This window comes from Prionailurus bengalensis, chromosome E1 (genome assembly GCF_016509475.1).
Source record: "Prionailurus bengalensis isolate Pbe53 chromosome E1, Fcat_Pben_1.1_paternal_pri, whole genome shotgun sequence".
Lineage (NCBI taxonomy): Eukaryota > Metazoa > Chordata > Mammalia > Carnivora > Felidae > Prionailurus > Prionailurus bengalensis.
Window position 1 is genome coordinate 39660143 of NC_057347.1, and position 25349 is coordinate 39685491.

The 25349-nt window shown below is 45.0% G+C and overlaps 3 protein-coding genes across 3 annotated transcripts; all 3 read right to left on the reverse strand.

Annotated features, from left to right (window-relative positions):
* Positions 1-494: 494 nt before the first annotated feature.
* Positions 495-1547, reverse strand: LOC122485540 (keratin-associated protein 4-3-like). Its single transcript, XM_043584419.1, has one exon. The coding sequence runs from the start codon at positions 1530-1532 to the stop codon at positions 861-863; it is 672 nt and encodes a 223-aa protein (XP_043440354.1). The 5' UTR covers positions 1533-1547; the 3' UTR covers positions 495-860.
* An 11295-nt stretch (positions 1548-12842) lies between these two features.
* Positions 12843-13497, reverse strand: LOC122485542 (keratin-associated protein 4-3-like). Its single transcript, XM_043584422.1, has one exon. It carries the CDS (start codon positions 13480-13482, stop codon positions 13048-13050), a length of 435 nt encoding a protein of 144 aa, XP_043440357.1. The 5' UTR covers positions 13483-13497; the 3' UTR covers positions 12843-13047.
* A 10074-nt stretch (positions 13498-23571) lies between these two features.
* Positions 23572-24624, reverse strand: LOC122485543 (keratin-associated protein 4-3-like). Its single transcript, XM_043584423.1, has one exon. It carries the CDS (start codon positions 24607-24609, stop codon positions 23938-23940), a length of 672 nt encoding a protein of 223 aa, XP_043440358.1. The 5' UTR covers positions 24610-24624; the 3' UTR covers positions 23572-23937.
* Between the last annotated feature and the right edge of the window lie 725 nt (positions 24625-25349).

Sequence of the window (25349 nt, forward strand, 5' to 3'; positions counted from 1 at the left end):
AAAACAGAGGCTTGAGAGCAAGTAGATTGTCTGGGAGGTGGTCCCAAGTAGTGCTCTAGGGATACTGTGAAGTGATCCAGGGAAGGGTGGAAACCAATCCAGGTTGATTTCAAGAGCAGGTGAGTCTTGTGGGCATCGGGGGTTCGTTCAGTGCTACTGAGGCCCTCTGGTCTCACACGCCCACTCAAGGGGAAAGAGGCTAGAGCACTTATCCACCAACTACTGGCCACCTTTCGAACGCTTCTCCCAGGCACTTGCCTTCCCTGCTCTGTCCTGTGATATACGTTCCTTCACGTAGACTGAGCCCTCCGCAGAGTTCCAGGTGCTTGCTGCAAGCCACCATCCTACACTGTTTGCGTGGGAAGCGCCGAGGTGATAGAAGTGAAAATCCTGAAATCGCCTGCTATGATCTGCTCGTTGTGCAGAGAATAGAAGACCTGGCAGCTAAGGGTGACCATTGAAGAAGGAAAAAGAATGAGACACGATTTCTTATATTTATGCCTGGAAAATCAAGATTTATTTGATATACAGAAACATCTCCATATTAGAAAATCTGGCAGTAGGTGATACATCAATCAGAGTGGCACATTAACCTATATCAGATAATACAATCTTTGTAGTGATTTGCGGTGGAGTTAGTAACAAGGAGGTGAGGAGGGAGTGGGTGGTAGGGAGGTATATTCCAAGGCCAACCAGTTGAAAATCACTGGGAATTGAGGTTTTAGAGTTGGCCTCACATGATTCAGCTCCCCGTTGGACGACATGAAGGAGATTGGCTGACGAAAACAGCAGGGTGCAGGTCAGGGCACTCAGCAGCAGCAAGAGCCACTAGAGCAGGTTGGTGGGTGGTGGCAGGGGGTCTAGCAACAGCTGGGGCGGCAGCAGCTGGACACACAGCAGGTGGGGCGGCAGCAGGTGGTCCGGCAGCAGGTGGTCTGGCAGCAGGTGGGGCGGCAGCAAGGCTGGCAGCAGCTGGAGCCACAGCAATTGGAGCCACAGCAGCTGGAACCCCCACAGCAGGGGCGGCAGCAGCTGGACACACAGCAGGTGGGGCGGCAGCAGGTGGTCCTGCAGCAGGTGGTCTGGCAGCAGGTGGGGCGGCAGCAGGGCTGGCAGCAGCTGGAGCCACAGCAGCTGGAACCCCCACAGCAGGGCCGGCAGCAGCTAGAGATGCAGCAGCTGGGCCTGCAGCAGCTGGAACCACAGCAGCTGGGGCGGCAGCAAGTGGTCCTGCAGCAGGTGGTCTGGCAGCAGGTGGGGCGGCAGCAAGGCTGGCAGCAGCTGGAGCCACAGCAGCTGGAACCCCCACAGCAGGGGCGGCAGCAGCTGGAGCCACAGCAGCTGGGGCGACAGCAGGTGGTCCTGCAGCAGGTGGTCTGGCAGCAGCTGGGGCGGCAACAAGTCTCCTGGCCACAGCCCTGGTCAGAGCAGACGGAGCCACAACAGGAGTTGACCATGGTGTCAGAGGGTGGAAGTTCTGGGATGGTTTCCAGGAGAGTGAGGGGCTTGAGTCTGACGTCTCCTGGTGCCATGGCCTCTTATATAGTGTCCGTCCATGGTGAGTTGTCAACACATCTTCCTTGTGTTTGTTTACCTAATATTAAGTAATTATCAAATTACACAATAATGTTTGTGCATGTAATGGTTTAAACTTGTGGGAAACAAAATTTCTTTTCTCGATGTGATGAATTCTCTCTGGTCTGTGTTTCCTCCTGATTCACACCCACTGGCATCTTCCTGACCACTTTCTCCTCATCTTCCTCCACCGTGGGCTGTCACGTGATAGGTGGCATTTGCAATTACATTTCGTACTCTCCCTCCTGTATCCCCTAGCGGGTAGGATAAGGGCCGTCCTATTTTTGGTGGTGCATTTCTTCCAATGGTCAGTGGCATGAGTAATGATCTGCATGTGACAAGAAGAAAAGGCCCTCTTTTGTGGGGCAGTTTTGAGCAAAAGGGACGGCTGTATATTTATATGACGTTGCTGATTTCTAGCCACTGGACTGGATTTTGTTGGATGTTTCTACCTTGGATCACGTCCTCTACCCTACAACCGTGGCAGACAATTATCTGTATGGTTCCCATCACTGCCATGCTTCATAGTTCATGAAGTGTTAACCTTGGTGTCATGTATGTTTGGTTTTATTTCTCCAGATGCTCTTATCTTGTGGAAGACATTGCTTTATTTTTGTTTCTTATTCTTTTTTTAATATGAAATTTGTTGTCAAATTGGTTTCCAAACAACACCCAGTGCTCATCCCAACAGGTGCCCTCCTCAATACCCATCACGAACCCACCCCTCCCTCCCACCCCCCACCCCCCCACCAACCCTCAGTTTGTTCTCAGTTTTTAAGAGTCTCTTATCTTTTGGCTCCCTCCCTCTCTAACCTTTCTTTTTTCCCTTCCCCTCCCCCATGGTCTTCTGGTAAGTTTCTCAGGATCCACATAAGAGTGAAAACATATGGTATCTGTCTTTGTATGACTTATTTCACTTAGCATAACAGTCTTTTCACTTAGCACAATACTCTCCAGTTCCACCCATGTTGCCACAAAAGGGCATATTTCATTCTTTCTCATTGCCGTGTAGTATTCCATTGTGTGTATAAACCATAATTTCTTTATCCTTTCATCAGTTGGTGGACATTTAAAGGCTCTTTCCATAATTTGGCTATTGTTGAAAGTGCTGCTATAAACATTGGGGTACAAGTGCCCCTGTGCATCAGCACTCCTGTATCCCTTGGGTAAATTCCTAGCAGTGCTATTGCTGGGTCATAGGGTAGATCTATTTTTAATTTTCTGAGGAACCTCCACACTGTTTTCCAGAGAGGCTGCACCAGTTTGCGTTCCCACCAACAGTGCAAGAGGGTTCCCGTTTCTCCACATCCTCGGCAGCATCTATAGTTTCCTGATTTGTTCCTTTTTGCCACTCTGACTGGCGTGAGGTAGTATCTCAGTGCGGTTTTGATTGTGTTTCCCTCATGAGGAGCGACGTTGAGCATCTTTTCATGTGTCTGTTGGCCATCTGGGTGTCTTCTTTAGAGAAGTGTCTATTCATGTTTTCTGCCCATTTCTTCACTGGATTATTTGTTTTTCGGGTGTGGAGTTTGGTGAGCTCTCTATAGATTTTGGATACTAGCCCTTTGTCCGATATGTCATTTGCAAATATCTTTTCCCATTGCGTTGGTTGCCTTTTAGTTTTGTTGATTGTTTCCTTTGCAGTGCAGAAGCTTTTTATCTTCATGAGGTCCCAATAGTTCATTTTTGCTTTTAATTCCCTTGCCTTTGGGGATGTGTCAAGTAAGAAATTTCTGCGGCTGAGGTCAGAGAGGTGTTCTCCTGCTTTCTCCTCTAGGGTTTTGATGGTTTCCTGTCTCACATTCTGGTCCTTCATCCATTTTGAGTTTAGTTTTGTGAATGGTGTAAGAAAGTGGTCTACTTTCATCCTTCTGCGTGTTGCTGTCAAGTTCTCCCAGCACCATTTGTTAAAGAGACTGTCTTTTTTCCGTTGGATATTCTTTCCTGCTTTGTCAAAGATTAGTTGGCCATACGTTTGTGGGTCTAATTCTGGGGTTTCTATTCTATTCCATTGGTCTATGTGTCTGTTTTTGTGCCAATACCGTGCTGTCTTGATGATTATAGCTTTGTAGTAGAGGCTAAAGTCTGGGATTGTGATGCCTCCCGCTTTGGTCTTCTTCTTCAAAAATTACTTTGGCTATTCGGGGTCTTTTGTGGTTCCATACACATTTGAGGATTGCTTGTTCTAGCTTTGAGAAGAATGCTGGTGCAATTTTGATTGGGATTCCATTGAATGTGTACATAGCTTTGGGTAGTATTGACATTTTAACAATATTTATTCTTTCAATCCATGAGCAAGGAATCTTTTTCCGTTTCTTGATATCTTCTTCAATTTCCTTCGTAAGCTTTCTATAGTTTTCAGCATACAGATCTTTTACATGTTTGTTTAGGTTTATTCCTAGGTATTTTATGCTTCTTGGTGCAATTGTGAATGGGATCAGTTTCTTTATTTGTCTTTCTGTTGCTTCATTATTAGCGTATAAGAATGCAACTGATTTCTGTACATTGAGTTTGTATCCTGCGACTCTGCTGAATTCATGTATCAGTTCTAGCAGACTTTTGGTGGAGTCTTTCGGGTTTTCCATGTATAATATCGTGTCATCTGCAAGAAGTGAAGGCTTGACTTCATCTTTGCCAATTTTGATGTTTGATGTTTCCTTTTGTTGTCTGATTGCTGATGCTAGCACTTCCAACACTATGTTAAACAACCGTGGTGAGAGTGGACATCCCTGTCGTGTTCCTGATCACAGGGGGAAAGCTCTCAGTGTTTCCCCATTGAGGATGATATTAGCTGTGGGCTTTTCATAGATGGCTTTTATGATGTTTCAGTATGTTCCTTCTATCCCGACTTTCTCGAGGGTTTTTAATTAAGAAAGGATGCTGAATTTTGTCAAATACTTTTTCTGCATCAATGGACAGGATCATATGGTTCTTATCTTTTCTTTTATTAATGGGATGTGTCACATTGATTGATTTGCAAGTGTTAAATCAGCCCTGCAGCCCAGGAATGAGTCCCACTTGATCATGGTGAATAATTCTTTTTATATGCTGTTGAATTCGATTTGCTAGTATCTTATTGACAATTTTTGCATCCATATTCATCAGGGATATTGGCCTGTAGTGTTCTCTTTTTTTTGCTGGATCTCTGTCTGGTTTAGGAATCAAAGTAATGCTGGAAGTTTTCCTTCCGTTTCTATTTTTTGGAATAGGTTGAGAAGGACAGGTATTGTCTCTGCTTTGAATGTCTGGTGGAATTCTCCTGGGAAGGCATCTGGTCCTGGACTCTTGTTTGTTGGGAGATTTTTGACAGCTGATTCAATTTCTTTGCTGGTTATGGGTCTGTTCAAGTTTTCTATTTCTTCCTGTTTGAGTTTGGGAAGTGTGTGGGTGCTTAGGAATTTGTCCATTTCCTCCAGGTTGTCCAGTGTGTTGGCAGGACATAGTATTTTTCATAGTATTCCCTGATAATTGCTTGTATTTCTGAGGGATTGGTTTTAATAATTCCATTTTCATTCACGATTTTGTCTATTTGGATTATCTCCCTTTTCTTTTTGAGAAGCCTGGCTAGAGGTTTATCAATTTTGTTTATTTTTTCAAAAAACCAACTCTTGGTTTCATTGATCTGCTGTGCAGTCTTTTTAGATTCTATATTGTTTATTTCTGCTGTGATCTTTATTATTTCTCTTCTTCTGCTGGGTTTGGGGTGTCTTTGCTGTTCTGCTTCTGTTTCCTTTAGGTGTGCTGTTAGATTTTGTATTTGGGATTTTTCTCGTTTCTTGAGATAGGCCTGGATTGCGATGTATTTTCCTCTCAGGACTGCCTTCGCTGCGTCCCAAAGCGTTTGGATTGTTGTATTTTCATTTTTGTTTGTTTCCGTATAGTTTTTAATGTCTTCTCTGATTGCCTGGTGGACCCATTCATTCTTTAGTAAGGTGTTCCTTAACCCCCGTGCTTTTGGAGGTTTTCCAGACTTTTTCCTGTGGTTGCTTTCAAGCTTCATAGCATTGTGGTCTGAAAGTGTGCACGGTATAATCTCAATTCTTTTATACTTATGAAGGGCTGTTTTGTGAGCCAGCATGTGATCTATCTTGGAGAATGTTCCATGTGCATTCGAGAAGAACGTATATTCTGTTGCTTTGGGATGCAGAGTTCTGAATATATCTGTTAAGTCCATCTGATCCACTGTGTCATTCAGGACCCTTGTTTCTTTATTGATCCTGTGTCTAGATGATCTCTCCGTTCCTGTAAGTGGAGTGTTAAAGTCCCCTGCAATGACCACATTCTTCTCAATAAGGTTGCTTATGTTTGTGATTAATTGTTTTATATATTTGGGGGCTCCCATATTCAGTGCATAGACATTTATAATTGTTGGCTCTTCCTGATGGATAGACCCTGAAATTATTATATAATGCCCTTCTTCGTCTCTTGTTACGGCCTTTAATTTAAAGTCTAGTTTGTCTGATGTAAGTATGGCTACTCCAGCTTTCTTTCGACTTCCAGTAGCATGATAGATAGTTCTCCATCCCCTCAGTTTCAATCTGAAGGTCTCCTCAGGTCTAAAATGAGTCTCTTGTAGACAGCAAATAGATGGGTCTTGTTTTGTTTTGTTTTGTTTTGTTGTTTTTATCCATTCTGATACCGTATGTCTTTTGGTTGGAGCATTTAGTCCATTGACATTTAGTGTTATTATAGAAAGCTATGGGTTTAGAGTCATCGTGATGTCTGTAGGTTTCATGCTTGTAGTGATATCTCTGGTACTTTGTGGTCCTTGAACATTTCACTCACAGAATCCCCCTTAGGATCTCTTGTAGGGCTGGCTTAGTGGTGATGAATTCCTTCAGTTTTTGTTTGTTTGGGAAGACGTTTATTTCTCCTTCTATTCTGAATGACCGACTTGCCGGATAAAGGATTCTCGGCTGCATATTTTTTCCGTTCATCACATTGAAGATTTCCTGCCATTGCTTTCTGGCCTGCCAAGTTTCAGTAGACAGGTCTGTCACTAGTCTTATCGGTCTCCCTGTATATGTTAGAGCGTGTTTATCCCTAGCTGCTTTCAGAATTTTCTCTTTCTCCTTGTGTTTTGCCAGTTTCACTATGATATGTCGTGCAGAAGATCGATTCAAGTTACGTCTGAAGTGAGTTCTCTGTGCCTCTTGGATTTCAGTGCCTTTTTCCTTCCCCAGATCAGGGAAGTTCTCAGCTATGATTTCTTCAAATACACCTTCAGCCCCTTTCTCTCTGTCTTCCTCTTCTGGAATTCCTAGTATACGGATATTGTTGCGTTTTATTGCATCACTTAGTTCTCTAATTCTCCCCTCATAATCCTGGATTTTTTTATCTCTTTTTCTCAGCTTCCTCTTTTTCCATAATTTTATCTTCTAGTTCACCTGTTCTCTCCTCTGCCTATTCAATGCGAGCTGTGGTCGCCTCCCTTTTATTTTGCTCCTCATTTATAGCAATTTTTTTAGCTCCTCCTGACTATTTCTTAGTCCCTTGATCTCTGTAGCAATAGATTCTCTGCTGTCCTCTACACTTTTGTCAAGCCCAGCGATGAATTTTAGGACTATTATTCTAAATTCTTTTTCTGCTATATTGCTTAAATCGTTTTTGATCATTTCGTTAGCTGTTGCTACTTCCTGGAGTTTCTTTTGAGGAGAATTCTTCCGTTTGGTCATTTTGGATAGTCCCTGGGGTGGTGCGGAACGGCAGGGCACTTCCCCTGTGCTGTCTGGAGTAACTTGTGTTGGTGGGCGGGGCCGCAGTCAGACCAGATGTCTGTCCCCCAGCCCACCGCTGGGGCCACAGTGAGACTGGTGTGTACCTTATCTTCCCCTCGCCCAGGGGCAGGACTCACTGTGGAGTGGAGTGGCCCCTGTGTGGGCTACTTGCACACTGCCAGGCTTGTGGTGCTGCTTTCATGGGATCTGGTGTATTACCCGGGGTGGATCCGCAAGGTGCACAGGGGCGGGAGGGGCGGGCTCAGCTCGCTTTGCTGTCGGTGGTCCCCTGAGGGAGGGGCCCTGCAGCACCAGGGAGGGAGGCCGACCCGTCCGAGGGATGGATCCACAGAAGCACAGCGCTGGGTGTTTGCGCGGTGCAAGCAAGTTCGGTGAACTGGTTCCCTTTGGGGTTTTTGCTGGGGGATGGGAGAGGTAGATGGCGCTGGCCAGCGCCTTTGTTCCCCGCAGAGCTGAGCTCTTGTCTTCCAGGGCTCAACACCTCTCCCTCCGGGTGTCCTCTCGCCCTCCCTCTCTCCGAGCAGAGCTGTTGACTTATAACATGCCTGATGTTAAGTCCCGCTGGCTGTCAGAACTCACGCAGTCCGGCCCCTCCGCTTTTGCAAGCCAGACTCGGGGGCTCTGCCTTGCCCGGAGGGCTTCCCCTCCACCGCCCCCGGCTACCTCTCGCCAGTCCGTGTAGCCCGCCCCTCCTCTCCGCCCTTCCTACCCTGTTCTGTGGGCCTCTTGTCTATGCTTGGCTCCAGAGAGTCCATTCTGCTAGTCTTCTGGTGGTTTTCTGGGTTATTTAGGCAGGTGTCGGTGGAATCTAAGTGAACAGCAGGTCGAGGTGAGACCAGCATACTCCTACGCCTCCATCTTCTCCCTGTTTCTTGTCTTATTCTTAAAAACATTATTCTGCATCAATTCTGGAAAAAAAAGAAGACAAGTTTGAATATTCAGCAAGTTCCTCTCCTGAGGATTTACCTTTTGCTGGCAAATCTACAGCAAACAGTTTTTGGATCTATTTCAAATGTGAATGGAATGTAGTCCATTCGGGTTCTTTTAGTTACTATTTCTGCTTATTCTCCATTTTGTGATAGTCCAACATAGCACACAGCAAATCTTTTGAAAGACTTATTACATATGGTTGAGACACATCCGGGAAGACCACACATAGAGACCTACTACTTTGTTCTGTTCATTTTAGCATTGGGGAAGTGCCTCTCTCAAATTACTGCCAGGTTTTAAAGCATGTATGTTGAGTGGATTTGTTGAGATACACACATTGACAGTTACTGGCATTACAGATGTGATGTGGAGTCTCCTACCCAGGTATTTACAGTTAACTGAAAAGATTACACACACACACACACACACACACACACACAACTGTAATAAAATATGAAACACTTACATCATAGGTGGGAATAGTAGTGTAATTTAAGTAAAGAGTTGTGTTTTAGGCAAATTAGCCAAGATGACAGTTTCGTAAAGACATAGATTTTATTCATAAATAATTGTAGTCACCATTTCTCACTTACTTTTACGATTTATTATAAATTTTAGGTGAAATTTACACACATTGGAATGCACAAATCCTGACTGTATTCATCCAGTGCGACACGTTTTCAAAGAGTGATGCACATCCATGTAATCCCCACATTTATCAAGAAGAAGAACATGGCCTTAGACCAAAAAGTCCCCACTTGTCATTTAGTAAACTCCCTGGTACCAGAGGCAATTGCCGTCTCAATACATTTCTCACCGTCACATTGTTTTGATCTAGAACTCCAAACAAATGATAATATAGTATAATTTCTGTTCTGTCCTCCACTTAGCTTGGCACATGCTAATGTTGATGCAGGTATCACTAGATCAGACCTGTCCTAACAAAGTACCAAGGTTTATGATAGCTATTACCAATTACTTTCATGGTAGGGTAACCAACTTTCATTTAAGCTCATCATTTTTAATAACATAAACAGAGTAAGAAATTGAGTTCCTCCTGGTTTTCAAAAAAATTTCTAATTGTGGAAAACATACATATACTAACACGTGTAAAACATGTAAGTACAAAAATCATTATGGAGCACATCGTCTGTATACACAACACTTGAGTCGAGAAATAGAACACTGCTCTCAAGATGGCTCTTCCTATGTCTTTTCTTGGTCATAATTCTCCTTCTATCTTATAGATGGCTACTATGCTGATTTCTCAAGTAACTATTTCATCTATTTTCTTTATAGTTTTATAACCTAGGTATGACCCCGAAACAATAGAGTTTGCTTTTAAATGTTTTCACATTTTATATAAGGAAATCTTACTATATATGTGTTTGGATTCTTTCACTCAATTATGTAATGGTTCTAGTAGGAAGCCTCCAAGGTGGCCCATTAATTTCAGCCTCTTGGTGTTCAGAGTCTCATGTAATTTCCTCCCCTTGAGTAACTTGCTTCTGTCCACAGGATATGACAATATCGAGTGACGGAGTTACAAATGATTGTGATTTTCATTTTAATGCCAACTCTTTCTCCCTCTCTCACTGGCTTTGATAAAGCCAGGCGCTGTGTGGGAGAGATCCTTGCAGCAAAGAACTGAGCGCAGTCTCATTCGACGACCAGCAAGGAAGTGAGGTCCTCCCTCCTGTGGACTGCGAGGAATGAATCCTGCCAATGACCACATAAGTGACCTTGGAAGTGGATTCTTCCCCAGAGCATACCTAGATGAAACCCTGGTGCCAGCCAGCACTTTGAGTGCAGACTTGTGAAACCCTATGAAATGGAGAGTCTGGGTGGGCCGTACCTGGATTTTGGATCCACAGAAAGAGAGAAAATAAATTTGAGTGTCACTCTGAGCTACTAAATTTTTAGGTAATGTTACATAACAGTAGGTAACCGGTACAGATTTATCTAGGGCCACAGCCCACACAGTTGAGAAGGGAGGGATCAGAAGGAGCAGAGAGAAATAGAAATGCTAAAATGGGTATAGTCATAAGGTCACAAAGCCCACGTAGCCATTCCCTAGGAGGTTCTGGGGCACTCTCTTTACCACGCTATTAGGGACTCATCAAGTACCGGTGTCAGCAGCATCTTGGGAGAGGAGTGCCTATTGTCTAAAGTTGGAGGTTGTGGTAGGGAATACTGTGACCAAACTGTGCTCCCTAGGAAGAATGGGGATGGTCATAGCTCTGAATGAATGAGTCTTATATTCCTTATTCCTTTTATAGGTGTGTGTGTGTGTGTGTGTGTGTGTGGAATTAAAAGAACGTAAGAATAAAGAACAAAGGCTGAGGTCATTGATCCAATGGAAAGTCATGTTCCCTGACACAGTAGGCAGAGTCAGGCTATTAGCAGACCTAGAAGCCATTAACCTACAAATGGAGAGGCCAGTCCTCTAGGTTGAAGGGCTACACGAGTACATATCATAGCAATTCCTTCATCCTTCTTCCAGAAGTATGGCCATTGGTTCAGCGGAAGCTAGAATACTCATGGGTTTGCAGGCTGTTGGACATGGGATCTCAGTTGAACTCACTGCTGGATACCCACGATCCTTTATGTCCCCTATTTAAATACCTTGATCTAGATGTGAGAGTTAAAGGAGACCTTTCCCCATTACCTTCATCTGAATGATCCATTAGTGGGAATTTGTGCCTCCTTCTACGATAATTGTAGGCTGTGTGCCTCTAGAGGTCTCAGCTCTAAGACAGGAAAGCTCATTGGACGGCACGTGGGTAGTTCTGATTGGAAGTATAATTCTGGCTGCCACCTTACCCCTTTGGGTTTCTAGTGCCAGGAAGGCAGCAGTCAACGTTAGGAGCTACAGGGGCCACAGGGAATATTTTTAGCATTCAGGTGATCTGCAGGGACATTTGTTGCATTCCTATTCCCGGCGTTAACTGCAGATGGGCAAGTAGTGTAGCCTGAAGAGGACATAGGATCCATGGGTTCAGAACTCTCAGGGATGGGGACCTTGGTCACAACACCAGGCAAGGAAGGTAAAGGAAGAGCGGAACTGCCCTCTAACCCTCATGTTGTAGGTTTTTACAGAAACTGTGATAAACCACATGGAACAAGGTTAATGAGAGAAATCCACAGACATAAGCAGAACCAGGGTAGGTATACAATATCCCATTCTGATGCACTTTGCCATATGTGCCCTCATCCACAAGATAATGTGAGTATGGACTATGAGTGGCTCACACTGATCACACACTGTAGGTAAGGGTCTCAGCCTCTGGGGTGGGGGACACCTGGAGTTCTTCCTCTCCATCCGTTCCACCCATCAAAGGGCGTCAAAGCGTAGTGAAAGTGATGTAGGAGTACAATGGCCTAACCCCTTCGCCTCTGTGACATGCAAGTCCGTGGCCCAGTACACACCCTTCATCTGTGGGTCAGAATACGGGGGTGGAGGTGAACTGAAAGCACCCTTTGTCTTAGCTTCTTTTACTCCCCTGTGCTGACTCCGCTTTACATTGGGTCTCCTGAGAGCACCAGCTTCCTTATGCAGTACTTGTGCAGGAATACCCGTTGTAGGATCTGGTGTTTTGAATGCAACGTGAGAATCGCAGTTTGGTGCGGTCCGCCTCAAGCATAGCCTCCTTGAGAGAGACACTTCCTAACATGGTGAGCTGTTTTATTCGTGGGAGTGTCTCCTGTCCCTCGGGATACATGATCTTTCAGGAATTGGACACAGGAAGTGTAAAACCAAGTGTGCACAAGCTGTGAGAAGCAACAGCATCCTATGAAAAGATTCAGTGATTCAGTGGAGAATAAGTTCGAGAGCCCACGGTGTCACCCAGTGACCGTTCATATCATAGGGATGTTTGAAGACACTGTTACTGAGACTTGGAACACTGGTGTCAGGTCGACCTCAGGGTCAGAGCTCAAAACAGAGGCTTGAGAGCAAGTAGATTGTCTGGGAGGTGATCCCAAGTAGTGCTCTAGGGATACTGTGAAGTGATCTAGGGAAGGGTGGAAACCAATCCAGGTTGATTTCAAGAGCAGGTGAGTCCTGTGGGCATCGGGGGTTCGTTCAGTGCTACTGAGGCCCTCCGGTCTCACATGTCCCACTAGAGGGGATAGAGGCTAGAGCACATATCCACCAACTATTGGCCACTGTTTGAACGCTTCTCCCAGGCGCGTGCCTTCCCTATTGTGTTCTTTGCGATCTGCTCCTTCATGTAGACCGAGCCCTCCGCAGAGAGTTCCAGGTGCTTTCTGCAAGCCACCATCCTACACTGTTAGCATGGGAAGGACTGAGGTGATAGAAGTGAAAATGCTGAAATCGCCTGCTACGATCTCCTCGTTGTGCAGAGAATAGAAGACCTGGCAGCTAAGGGTGACCATTCACGAAGGAAAAAAGAATGAGACACGATTCTTTATATTTAATGCCTGGAAAGTTAAGATTTATTTGCTATATAGAAACATCTCCATACAGAACATCGGGCAGTAACAGATACATCAGGTAGGATGATATGTTATCGTATATCAGGGAAAATACAACCTTTGTACTGAATTGGGATGGACATCATAAGAAAGAGGTTGGAGGGAATTGGGTGGTGCGATGGTATATTCCAAGGCCAACCAGTTGCAAAATCACTGGGAACTGAGGTTTTACAGTTGGCCTCACATGATTCAGCTCCCCGTTGGACGACATGAAGGAGATTGGCTGACGAAAACAGCAGGGTGCAGGGCAGGGCACTCACCAGCAGCAAGAGCCACTAGAGCAGGTTGGTGGGTGGTGGCAGGGGGTCTAGCAACAGCTGGGGTGGCAGCAGCTGGACACACAGCAGGTGGGGCGGCAGCAGGTGGTCCGGCAGCAGGTGGTCTGGCAGCAGGTGGGGCGGCAGCAAGGCTGGCAGCAGCTGGAGCCACAGCAGCTGGAACCCCCACAGCAGGGGCAGCAGCAGCTGGAGCCACAGCAGGTGGGGCGGCAGCAGGTGGTCCGGCAGCAGGTGGTCTGGCAGCAGGTGGGTCGGCAGCAGCTAGAGATGCAGCAGCTGGGCCTACAGCAGCTGGAGCCACGGCAATTAGAGCCACAGCAGCTGGAGCCACAGCAGGAGGGGCGGCAGCAGCTGGACCCACAGCAGGTGGGCCGGCAGCAGGTGGTCCTGCAGCAGGTGGTCTGGCAGCAGGTGGGGCGGCAGCAAGGCTGGCAGCAGCTGGAGCCACAACAGGAGGTGACCATGGTGTCAGAGGGTGGAGGTTCTGGGCTGGTTTCCAGGAGAGTGAGGGGCTGGACTTTGGAAGTCTCCTTGTGCCCTGGCCTCTTATATACTGCTCATACTGGGTGATTAGTCAACACATCTTCCTTGTGTTTGTTTAACTAATGTTTAAGTAACTGTCAGATTACAGAATAATGTGTGTCTACGTACTGGTAGAATCTGATGGCAAAGAGGTTGTCTTGTTGGATGTGAGAAACTCTATGTGGTCTGCTTTTCCTCCTGACCTACACCCACTGGCATCCTCTGGACCACTCTCCTCTTCTTCCCCCACAGCAGGCTGTCATGTGGTAGGTGGCATTTGCAATTACATTTCTTGTTTTCCTCTCCTACACCCCTAGCAGCAAGCGGTTAAGGCAAACCTGTTTTGGATTGTGCATTTCTTCCAATGGTCAGTGGGAGGGAACCCCATCTGCATAGTGTGGAGGTGGCATGGGACAAGAGGAAAAGGTCCTATTTTATGGGTCAGTTTTAATGAGGAAGGGCGTCAGTGTCTATGAACACGTGATGTTGGTAACCTCTGCCACTGGAGTGGGTTTTCTCGTTTCTAACTTTAATGTTTCTGTCTTTGGATCACGTTCTCTACCCCAAAGCCACGGCAGACAATTGGGTGCATGGTTCCCATCACTGCCACGATTTGTAGTTCATTGAGTGTTATCATTGCCGTCATGTATCTTTGCATTACATTTCTCTGGAAGGTCTTTAGACTGTGGAAGACATCGCCTTTACAAATTCTTATCTCATTCTTAATAAAGAATATTCTTCAATGGAGGAGAAAAAAAAAGTTGAATAATCAGAATGCACTCTCCTCTGATCTTATCTCCATAACTGGGAATTCTAGAGTGCACGTTTGTTTGGATCCATTTAAAATGTGAATGGATTTTAGTGTAGTCAAGTTACATAGTTGGTCTTTATACTTATTCCCCATTTACTAATAGTCCAACTTGAGCATGCAGCAAGTATCTGAAGGGCTCATAAGGTATGGTGCGACAAATCTCAGAAGTTCTGAATATGGCGCTAGGGGTGTGGGCTGAAATTTGGCATTTCTGCCAAGTACCCAGATGATGCTGAAGGCCCCAGGATGACACTTAGAGGCCTGTTCCTTTGTCCTGGTCCTTTAAGCTCTGAGGAGGTGCCTCTGTGTAGTTCCTGCGTGCTTTTAAAGCCGACTTGTTGAATGGCTAACCCGAGATACACACATTGCCGTTGTTGATGTTCTATGTACCATTTAGGGTCTCCTCCCCGGAAATGCACAAGCTACTGAGAAGCCCCACCATGAACACACTTACAGATAACTGCAATGTAGTATTGAAAGAACCATCAAAGGAGTTCACAGGAGTATGATTTAAAAATTTTTTTTTCAACGTTTATTTATTTTTGGGACAGAGAGAGACAGAGCATGAACGGGGGAGGGGCAGAGAGAGAGGGAGACACAGAATCGGAACAGGCTCCAGGCTCTGAGCCATCAGCCCAGAGCCTGACGCGGGGCTCGAACTCACGGACCGTGAGATCGTGACCTGGCTGAAGTCGGACGCTTAACCGACTGTGCCACCCAGGCGCCCCACAGGAGTATGATTTAACTAGAAGAATTGTGTTTGAGGCAAATCAGCCAAGACGACAGTTTGGTAAAACCATAGAGTTACTCATAAATAAATTACTTAGTCACTGTTTCTTGTTTATATTTTGTGATTTATTAAGCAACGTAGAAGGAATTTACACACATTTGAATCTATTTATCCTAAGTGTACTCATCCATAGTGATGAGTTATGATACACAGAAGCAGGTCCATGTAATCCCCACATCTCTCAGTAGAACATTTCCATTATGGCAGAAAGTCCCCACTTGTCCCTTACTAAAGTCTGAACTACCATAGAGGCAATCACTGTTTTCGTGTATTTTTCACTATAGAATAGTTTTGATCTAGACCTTTGAATAGATGATATGTAGTGTATATCTCTAGCATATGTACTGTTTCTAGAGAATATGTTATTTCTCCTCTGTTTGGCACCATTAACATGCCTATGCCTATGCGAATCACTAACATTGGTGCATATATTAGTGGTTCATTTTGTGCTATACGAGAGAAGTATCAAGACTTATCCTCACTGTTTCCAATGTGTGTTATGGTAGGGTAACCAGGCATTCCTTAAGCCCATCTTTCATTTTCAATCTTAAATAGAGATGCATTTCAGTTTACCCTAAATTTTTAAAAAAGTCTTTCATATTATTTAAAATGCACATATGCAGTGTGTGCAGCATGTCTTGGCTTTGGGAGTTGATTCCCTTGGTTTGTCACTTGCATGCAGCACTTGGTGCTTGTCCCATTGGGTGCCTCCTCTGTGCCCATCACCCATTTTCCCCACCCCACTGACCCTCGGTTTGTTCTCTGTATTTAGGACTCTCTTGGGCTTTGCCTCCCTCTCTAGAGACAGAGGCTGTTAAGTGCAGAGAACTAACTAAGGATCCTTGGAGGGGCTTGAGTGGGGGGATAGGCTAAGTGGGTGATGGCATTGGGGAGGGCACTTGTTCGGATGGGCACTGGGTGTTGTATGTAAGTGAGGAATAACTAAATTCTGTTGCTGAAACCATTACTACCCTGTATGTTCACTAACTTGGATGAAAGAAAAGAAAAGAAAGGAAAGGAAAGGAAAGGAAAGGAAAGGAAAGAAGGAAGGAAGGAAGGAAGAAAGAAAGAAAGAAAGAAAGAAAGAAGAAAGAAAAAAAGAAATGGAGAGAGAAGAAAGGGAGGAAGGAAGGAAGGAAGGAAGGAAGGAAGGAAGGAAGGAGGAAATCTGAGACTCAGGAATGAGTGGGTGGCCCTTCACTGTTTCCATTGCAGATCCTAGATCTATAGAAACTATACAATTCATCTACAGAGGGAAAAGAAACAAAAAACCAGTATGATCCCTGATGTCAAAATATAGGTCTACATGTCACTACTTTGTAGATAACCAGCCTTGATTTCCATTTCTGGCTGCACTCTGAAAGCTGGGTTCCTGGCCATGTAAGAGGAAGTGCTTAAGGAGGCCAAGACATGGCCAAGTAAGTACTGGGAATTCATCTGCGCATGGCAAACAGAATAAACCCATTATAAAAGGCATTATTTTAGCTTAAGAGCAATATATTCCCATGTGTTTAAGTAAGAGTAGGTGGTATTTTTACTTTACATTTTGGCAGATTTGTTGTGAAAAAATTCAGGCCATACCACATCATCTGAAGAGCAGAGAATGCATCCAATAGTTGGACGAGGATCTGTCCCTTGGTACTGAGCTAGAGTTAGAAGGAAAGCATAGACATTGAAGAGCCCATCAAGAAATAGAAAATTTGAACAGACCCATAACCAGTAAAGAAATCGAATTAGTAGTCAAAAATGTCCCAAAACACAAGAGTCCAGAGCCAGATGGCTTTCCAGGGGACTTCTACCAAACATTTAAGGAAGAGTTCATACCTATTCTCTTGAAGCTGTTCCAAAAAATAGAAATGAAAGGAAAACTTTCATACCCTTTCTATGAAGCCAGCATTACCTTGATTCCAAAACCAACCCCATTAAAAAGGGCAACTATAGACCAATTTCCCTGATGAACATCCTCAAGATATTAGCCAACTGGATCCAACAATACTTAAAAAAAAAAAAATTATTCACCTCGCCCAAGTGGGATTTATACCTGGGATGCAGGGCTGGTTCAATATCTGCAAAACAATTAACGTGATTCATCACATCAATGGAAGAAAGTTCAAGAACCCTATTATCCTCTCAATAGATGCAGAGAAAGCATTTGACAAGATACAGCGTCCTTTCTTGATAAAAACCCTCAAGAAAGTAGGGGCAGAAGGATCATACCTCGAGGTCATAAAAGCCATATATGAACAACCCAACACTAATATCATCCTTAATGGGGAAAAACTGAGAGCTCTCCCCCTAAGGTCAGGAACACGACAGGGATGTCCACTCTCACTACTGTTATTCAACATGGTATTGGAAGTCTTAGCCTCAGCAGTCAGACAACACAAAGAAATAAAAGGCATCGAAATCGGCCAGGAGGGAGTCAAACTTTCACTCTTCGCAGATGACTGATACTCTATATGGAAAACCCAAAAGATTCCACCAAAACACTGCTAGAACTGATTCATGAATTCAGCAAAGTTGCAGTATATAAAATCAATGCACAGAAATCGGTTGCATTCCTATACACCAACAATGAAGCAACAGAAAGAGAAATCAAGGAATCGATCCTATTTACAACTGCACCCAAAACCATAAGATACCTAGGAATAAATCTAACCAAAGAAGTGAAAAACCTATATGCTGAAAACTATAGAAAGCTTATGAAAGAAATTGAAGAAGACAAACCCCAAAAAGGAAAAATATTCCATGCTCCTGGATAGGAAGAACAAATATTGTTAAAAGGTCAATACTACCCAAAGCAACCTACATATTCAATGCAATCCCTGTCAAAATAACACCAGCATTCTTCACAGAGCTAGAACAAACAATCCTAAAATTTGTGTAGAACCAGAAAAGACCCCGAATAGCCAAAGCATTCTTGAAGAAGAAACCCAATGCAGGAGACATCACAATTCTGGACATCAAGCTGTATTACAAAGCTGTAATCATCAAGACAGTATGGCACAAAAACAGACACTCAGGTCAGTGGAGCACAATAGAGAACCCAGAAAGGGATCCACAAACTTATGGCCAACTAATCTTTGACAAAGCAGGAAAGAATATCCAGTGGAATAAAGACAGTCTCTTCAGCAAGTGGTGCTGAGAAACCTGGGCAGCGACATGCAGAAAAACGAACCTGGACCACTTTCTTACACCATCCACAACAATAAACTCAAAATGGATGAAAGGCCTGAATGTAAGACAGGAAGCCATCAAAATCCTCAAAGAGAAAGCAGGCAAAAACCTCTTTGACCTTGGACACAGCAGCTTCTTACTCAGCATGTCTCCGGAGGCAAGGGAGACAAAAGCAAAAATGAACTACTGGGACCTCATCAAAATAAAAGTTGCTGCACAGCAAAGGAAACGATCAGCAAAACTAACAGGCAACCCACGGAATGGGAGAAGATATTTGCAAACGACATATCAGATAAAGGGTTAGTATCCCAAATCTATAAAGAACTTATCAAACTCAACACCCCCAAAACAAATAATCCAGTGAAGAAATGGGCAAAAGGCATGAACAGACACCTCTCCAAAGAAGACATCTGGGAAATACAAATCAAAACCACCATGAGATACCACCTCACACCTATCAGAATGGCTAACATTAACGACTCAGGCAAAAACAGATGTTGGCGAGGATGTGGAGAAAGAGGATCTCTTTTGCACTGCTGGTGGGAATGCAAACTGGTGCAGCCACTCTGGAAACCAGTATGGAGGTTCCTCAACAAATTAAAAGTAGAACTACCCCACGACCCAGCAATTGCACTACTAGGTATTTACCCAAGGGATACAGGTGGGCTGTTTTGAAGGGACATATGCACCCTAACGTTTATATATATGTATATATATATGTGTGTGTATATATATATATATACACACACACAATATATATATATGTGTATATATATGTGTGTGTGTATATATATATATATACACACACACATATATATGTGTATATATATATATATATATATATATATATATATACACACACACACCCATATCCACAATGGAGTATTACTCGGCAATCAAAAGGAATGGAATCTTGCCATTTGCGACTATGTGGATGGAACTAGAGGATATTATGCTAAGCAAAACTAGCAAGTCAGAGAAAGACAAATATTACATGACTTCACTCATATGAGGACTTTAAGATACAAAACAGATGAACATAAGGGAAGGGAAGAAAAATATAAAAACAGGGAGGGGGACAAAAACATAAGAGACTCATAAATATGGAGAACACAGAGAGGGTTACTGGAGGGGTTGAGGGAGGGGGGATGGGCTAAATGGGTAAGGGACATTAAGGAATCTACTCCTGAAATCACTGTTACACTATCTGCTAACTAACTTGGATGTAAATAAAAAAATATAAATAAAAATTGTTTCTTAAAAAAGAGCCCATCTGTGACCCACTGGCAAATGCAATCTCTTTCTAAACCTTTCTAAATCTCTTACCCGCTGGTAAATGTCAGTGGATCTCACCGTGAAAAATGAGAAATAGAAGAAAGCTTACCACTTCTCAAATCCTATTAGAAAAAACAACTGTTATATATTGTATTTTTCCACGGAGGAGCCAGCTCACACATTAACATATGAATTCTTTTTCTTGTGAAGACGCCATGGAAGCATTCATTTGACTAACAACACCCTAATATTGCATTTTTACAATGAAAAAAAAAATGCACATATGGTGTAAAGCATACAAAGTACATGTATGTGATAAAAAATAGTTATAGGGGCGCCTGGGTGGCTCAGTTGGTTGAGCGTCCAGCTTTGGCTCAGATCATGATCTCGCATTCTGTGGGTTCGATCCCCATGTCGGCCTCTGTGCTGATAGCTCAGGGCCTGGAGCCTGCATCCGATTCTGTGTCTCCCTCTCCTGCCCCTCCCCTGCTCGTGCTGTGTCTGTCTCTCACTCCCTCAAAAATAAGTAAACATTAAAAAAATAGTTATAGAGCAAACATCCACATATCAAAATCTTGAGTCAAGAAATAGAACCCTGTTACTACTAAGAAAGCTCTTCTATGCCTTTCCTTGACCACGAACATTTTTCCACCCTACAGATGATTATTATGCCGATTTTTCAAGTCATCTTTTCATTTATTATTCTTGCAGTTTCATTGCCTATGTAGGCATCCCTATATGATACAGCTTTATTTCGCAAGTTTCTGAATTTTTATATGAATGAAATCTTACTGTAAGTGTAACTTTTTTACTCAGTGTTATGGAAGAGTTTGGGTAGGTAGCTTCCAAGAAGCTCCAATGTTTTCCACCTCTTGGAGTTCATGGTCTCATGTAATTCCCACCCCTCAAGTAAACTGCCTATCAACAGGATATGACAACATCAAGTGATTGAGTTACAAAAGATTGTGACTTTCATCTTAATGCCAACTCTTTCTGTCTCTCACTGGCTTTGATGAAGCCAGGTCCTACGTGAGAGATCCTTGCAGCAAAGAACTGAGCATAGTCTCCATTCAACAACCAGCAAGGAAGCGAGGGCCTCCCTCCTGTGGCCCTTAAGGATCTGAATCCTGCCACATAAATGTAGTTGGAAGTAGAGTCTTCCCCAGGAGAGACCTCAGATGAGACCCCAGTGCTAGCCAGCACCTTGAGTGCAGCCATGTGAAACCCTATGAAATGGGGAGTCTGGGTGGGCCATACCTGGATTTGGATCCGCAGAAACAGAGAAAATAAATGTCACTATAAGCTGCTAAATTTGGGGGTAATGTTACATGACAGTAGGTAACCAGTATAGATTTATCTAGGACCACGGCACACACAGGTGAGAAGGGAGGCATCGAAAGGTGCCAAGAAATAGAAATGCTAAAATGGATACAGTCATAAGGTCACAAAGCCAAGCAGCCATTCCCTGGGAGGGTCTGGGGCACTCTCTTTACCACGCTATTAGGGAATCATCAAGTACCGGTGTCAGCAGCATCTTGGGAGAGGAGTGCCTATTGTCTAAAGTTGGAGGTTGTGGTAGGGAATACTGTGACCAAACTGTGCTCCCTAGGAAGAATGGGGATGGTCATAGCTCTGAATGACTGAGTCATGTGCAGGACTTAATTGTAGGAAGTAATGTGGGTATAATTATGTGATTGCCAACAAGGTTGGAATGACAAAGGGGCAGAATGATATGTGACCCTCAGGGACTATCAATATGGATAATAAAGCATGATGTCCCTCATATAGGATATAGGAAGCCAACTCAGATACACCTTTATAGAAGAGAGAGAGAGAGAGAGAGAGAGAGAGAGAGAGTGTGTGTGTGTGTGTGTGTGTGTGTGTATGTGCATGCAATTAAAGGAACAAGAATAAAAGAACAAAGGCTGAGACCATGAACCAATGGAAAGTCATGATCCCTGGCAGAGTGTGCAGAGTCAGGCTATTAAGTAGACCTAGAAACCATTAACCTAGAAATGAAGAGGCCAGTCGTCTAGGATGAAGGGCTGCACAAGTATATATCATAGAATTTCTTTCATCCTTACTCAAGGAATCTATGGCCATTGGTTCAGCAGAAACAGGAATACTCATGTGTTTGCAGGCTGTCGGATGAGATCTGAGCTGAATTCACTACTGGATACGTACAACCGTTCATGGTTCCTATTTAAACACCTTGATCTAATGTCAGAGTTAAAGGAGAAGGTTCCTCACTACCTTCATCCCAGTGATCCACTGGGGGGAATTTGCACCACCTTCTACCATAATCATAGGCTGTGAACATCTAGAGGTCTCGGCTCTAAGACAGGAAAGCTACCTGGAAGGGACATGGTAAAGTTCTGTGTGACATTAACCTCTGGCTGCCACCTTATCCTTTTGGACTTCTAGTGCCTAGACATAGGAGCTATGGGAGCCACAAGGAATATGTTTAGCATATTACATGTTTAGGCGACCTACAGGGACATTCGTGCAGATGGACAAGTAGTTGTAGTCTGAAGAGGACACAGGAACCATGGGTTCAGGACTCTCAGGAATGGAGACCATGGTCACTATACCAGGCAAGTCAGCTAAAGGAGCGCAGAAGCTGCCCATTAACTCTCATCTTCTAGGTTTTTATAGAAACTGTGGCAAACGACCTGGAGCAAGGTTACTGAGAGAAATGCATAGATATGGGCAGAACCAGGAGTAGGTATACGATATCCCATTCTGATTCTCTTTGCCATACATGCCGTCATCCACAAGGTAGTGCGAGTGTGGGCTACGCGTGGTTCACACTGATCACGCACTATCTGCAGGTAACTGTCTCAGGCTCTGGGGTGGGGGACACCTGGAGTTCTTGCTCTCCCTCCTTTCCACTCACCAAAGGATGCTGACGTAGGAGCACAAAGGCCCAGCCGCTTTTTCCACTAAGATGAGCAAGTCTGTGGCCCAGTACACACCCCTCATGTGTGGGTCAGAATACGAGGGCGGAGTTGAACCGAAAGCACCCTTTGTCTTAGCTTCTTTTACTCCCCTGTGCGGACTCCGCTTTACACTGGGTCTCCTGAGAGCACCTCCTTCCTTATGCAGTACTTATGCAGGAATACCCGTTGTAGGCTCTGGTGTTTTGAATGCAACGTGAGAATCGCAGTTTGGTGCGGTCCGCCTCAAGCATAGCCTCGTCAGGGAGACACTTCCTAACATGGTGAGCTGTTTTATTCGTGGGAGTGTCGGCGGTCCTTTGGGATATATGATCTTCCAAGAATTGGACACAGGAAGTCTAAAACCAAGTGTGTACAAGCTGTGAGAAGAAACAACATCCTATGAAAAGATTCAGTGGTTCAGTGGAGAATAAGGCCGAGAGCCCACGGTGTCACCCAGTGACCGTTCATATCATAGGGAAATGTTTGAAGGCACTGTTACTGAGACTTGGAACACTGGTGTCAGGTCGACCTCAGGGTCGGAGCTCAAAACAGAGGCTTGAGACCAAGTAGTTTGTCTGGGAGGTGGTCCCAAGTAGTGCTCTAGGGATACTGTGAAGTGATCCAGGGAAGGGTGGAAACCAATCCAGGTTGATTTCAAGAGCAGGTGAGTCCTGTGGGCATCGGGGGTTCGTTCAGTGCTACTGAGGCCCTCTGGTCTCACACGCCCACTCAAGGGGAAAGAGGCTAGAGCACTTATCCACCAACTACTGGCCACCTTTCGAACGCTTCTCCCAGGCACTTGCCTTCCCTGCTCTGTCCTGTGATATACGTTCCTTCACGTAGACTGAGCCCTCCGCAGAGTTCCAGGTGCTTGCTGCAAGCCACCATCCTACACTGTTAGCGTGGGAAGCGCCGAGGTGATAGAAGTGAAAATCCTGAAATCGCCTGCTATGATCTGCTCGTTGTGCAGAGAATAGAAGACCTGACAGCTAAGGGTGACCATTGAAGAAGGAAAAAGAATGAGACACGATTTCTTATATTTATGCCTGGAAAATCAAGATTTATTTGATATACAGAAACATCTCCATATTAGAAAATCTGGCAGTAGGTGATACATCAATCAGAGTGGCACATTAACCTATATCAGATAATACAATCTTTGTAGTGATTTGCGGTGGAGTTAGTAACAAGGAGGTGAGGAGGGAGTGGGTGGTAGGGAGGTATATTCCAAGGCCAACCAGTTGAAAATCACTGGGAATTGAGGTTTTAGAGTTGGCCTCACATGATTCAGCTCCCCGTTGGACGACATGAAGGAGATTGGCTGACGAAAACAGCAGGGTGCAGGTCAGGGCACTCAGCAGCAGCAAGAGCCACTAGAGCAGGTTGGTGGGTGGTGGCAGGGGGTCTAGCAACAGCTGGGGCGGCAGCAGCTGGACACACAGCAGGTGGGGCGGCAGCAGGTGGTCCGGCAGCAGGTGGTCTGGCAGCAGGTGGGGCGGCAGCAAGGCTGGCAGCAGCTGGAGCCACAGCAATTGGAGCCACAGCAGCTGGAACCCCCACAGCAGGGGCGGCAGCAGCTGGACACACAGCAGGTGGGGCGGCAGCAGGTGGTCCTGCAGCAGGTGGTCTGGCAGCAGGTGGGGCGGCAGCAGGGCTGGCAGCAGCTGGAGCCACAGCAGCTGGAACCCCCACAGCAGGGCCGGCAGCAGCTAGAGATGCAGCAGCTGGGCCTGCAGCAGCTGGAACCACAGCAGCTGGGGCGGCAGCAAGTGGTCCTGCAGCAGGTGGTCTGGCAGCAGGTGGGGCGGCAGCAAGGCTGGCAGCAGCTGGAGCCACAGCAGCTGGAACCCCCACAGCAGGGGCGGCAGCAGCTGGAGCCACAGCAGCTGGGGCGACAGCAGGTGGTCCTGCAGCAGGTGGTCTGGCAGCAGCTGGGGCGGCAACAAGTCTCCTGGCCACAGCCCTGGTCAGAGCAGACGGAGCCACAACAGGAGTTGACCATGGTGTCAGAGGGTGGAAGTTCTGGGATGGTTTCCAGGAGAGTGAGGGGCTTGAGTCTGACGTCTCCTGGTGCCATGGCCTCTTATATAGTGTCCGTCCATGGTGAGTTGTCAACACATCTTCCTTGTGTTTGTTTACCTAATATTAAGTAATTATCAAATTACACAATAATGTTTGTGCATGTAATGGTTTAAACTTGTGGGAAACAAAATTTCTTTTCTCGATGTGATGAATTCTCTCTGGTCTGTGTTTCCTCCTGATTCACACCCACTGGCATCTTCCTGACCACTTTCTCCTCATCTTCCTCCACCGTGGGCTGTCACGTGATAGGTGGCATTTGCAATTACATTTCGTACTCTCCCTCCTGTATCCCCTAGCGGGTAGGATAAGGGCCGTCCTATTTTTGGTGGTGCATTTCTTCCAATGGTCAGTGGCATGAGTAATGATCTGCATGTGACAAGAAGAAAAGGCCCTCTTTTGTGGGGCAGTTTTGAGCAAAAGGGACGGCTGTATATTTATATGACGTTGCTGATTTCTAGCCACTGGACTGGATTTTGTTGGATGTTTCTACCTTGGATCACGTCCTCTACCCTACAACCGTGGCAGACAATTATCTGTATGGTTCCCATCACTGCCATGCTTCATAGTTCATGAAGTGTTAACCTTGGTGTCATGTATGTTTGGTTTTATTTCTCCAGATGCTCTTATCTTGTGGAAGACATTGCTTTATTTTTGTTTCTTATTCTTTTTTTAATATGAAATTTGTTGTCAAATTGGTTTCCATACAACACCCAGTGCTCATCCCAACAGGTGCCC

Coding starts and splice junctions, on each gene's coding strand:
- LOC122485540 (XM_043584419.1), bottom strand. CDS start 1,532: ATGGCACCAGGAGACGTCAGACTCAAGCCCCTCACTCTCCTGGAAACC.
- LOC122485542 (XM_043584422.1), bottom strand. CDS start 13,482: ATGGTCACCTCCTGTTGTGGCTCCAGCTGCTGCCAGCCTTGCTGCCGC.
- LOC122485543 (XM_043584423.1), bottom strand. CDS start 24,609: ATGGCACCAGGAGACGTCAGACTCAAGCCCCTCACTCTCCTGGAAACC.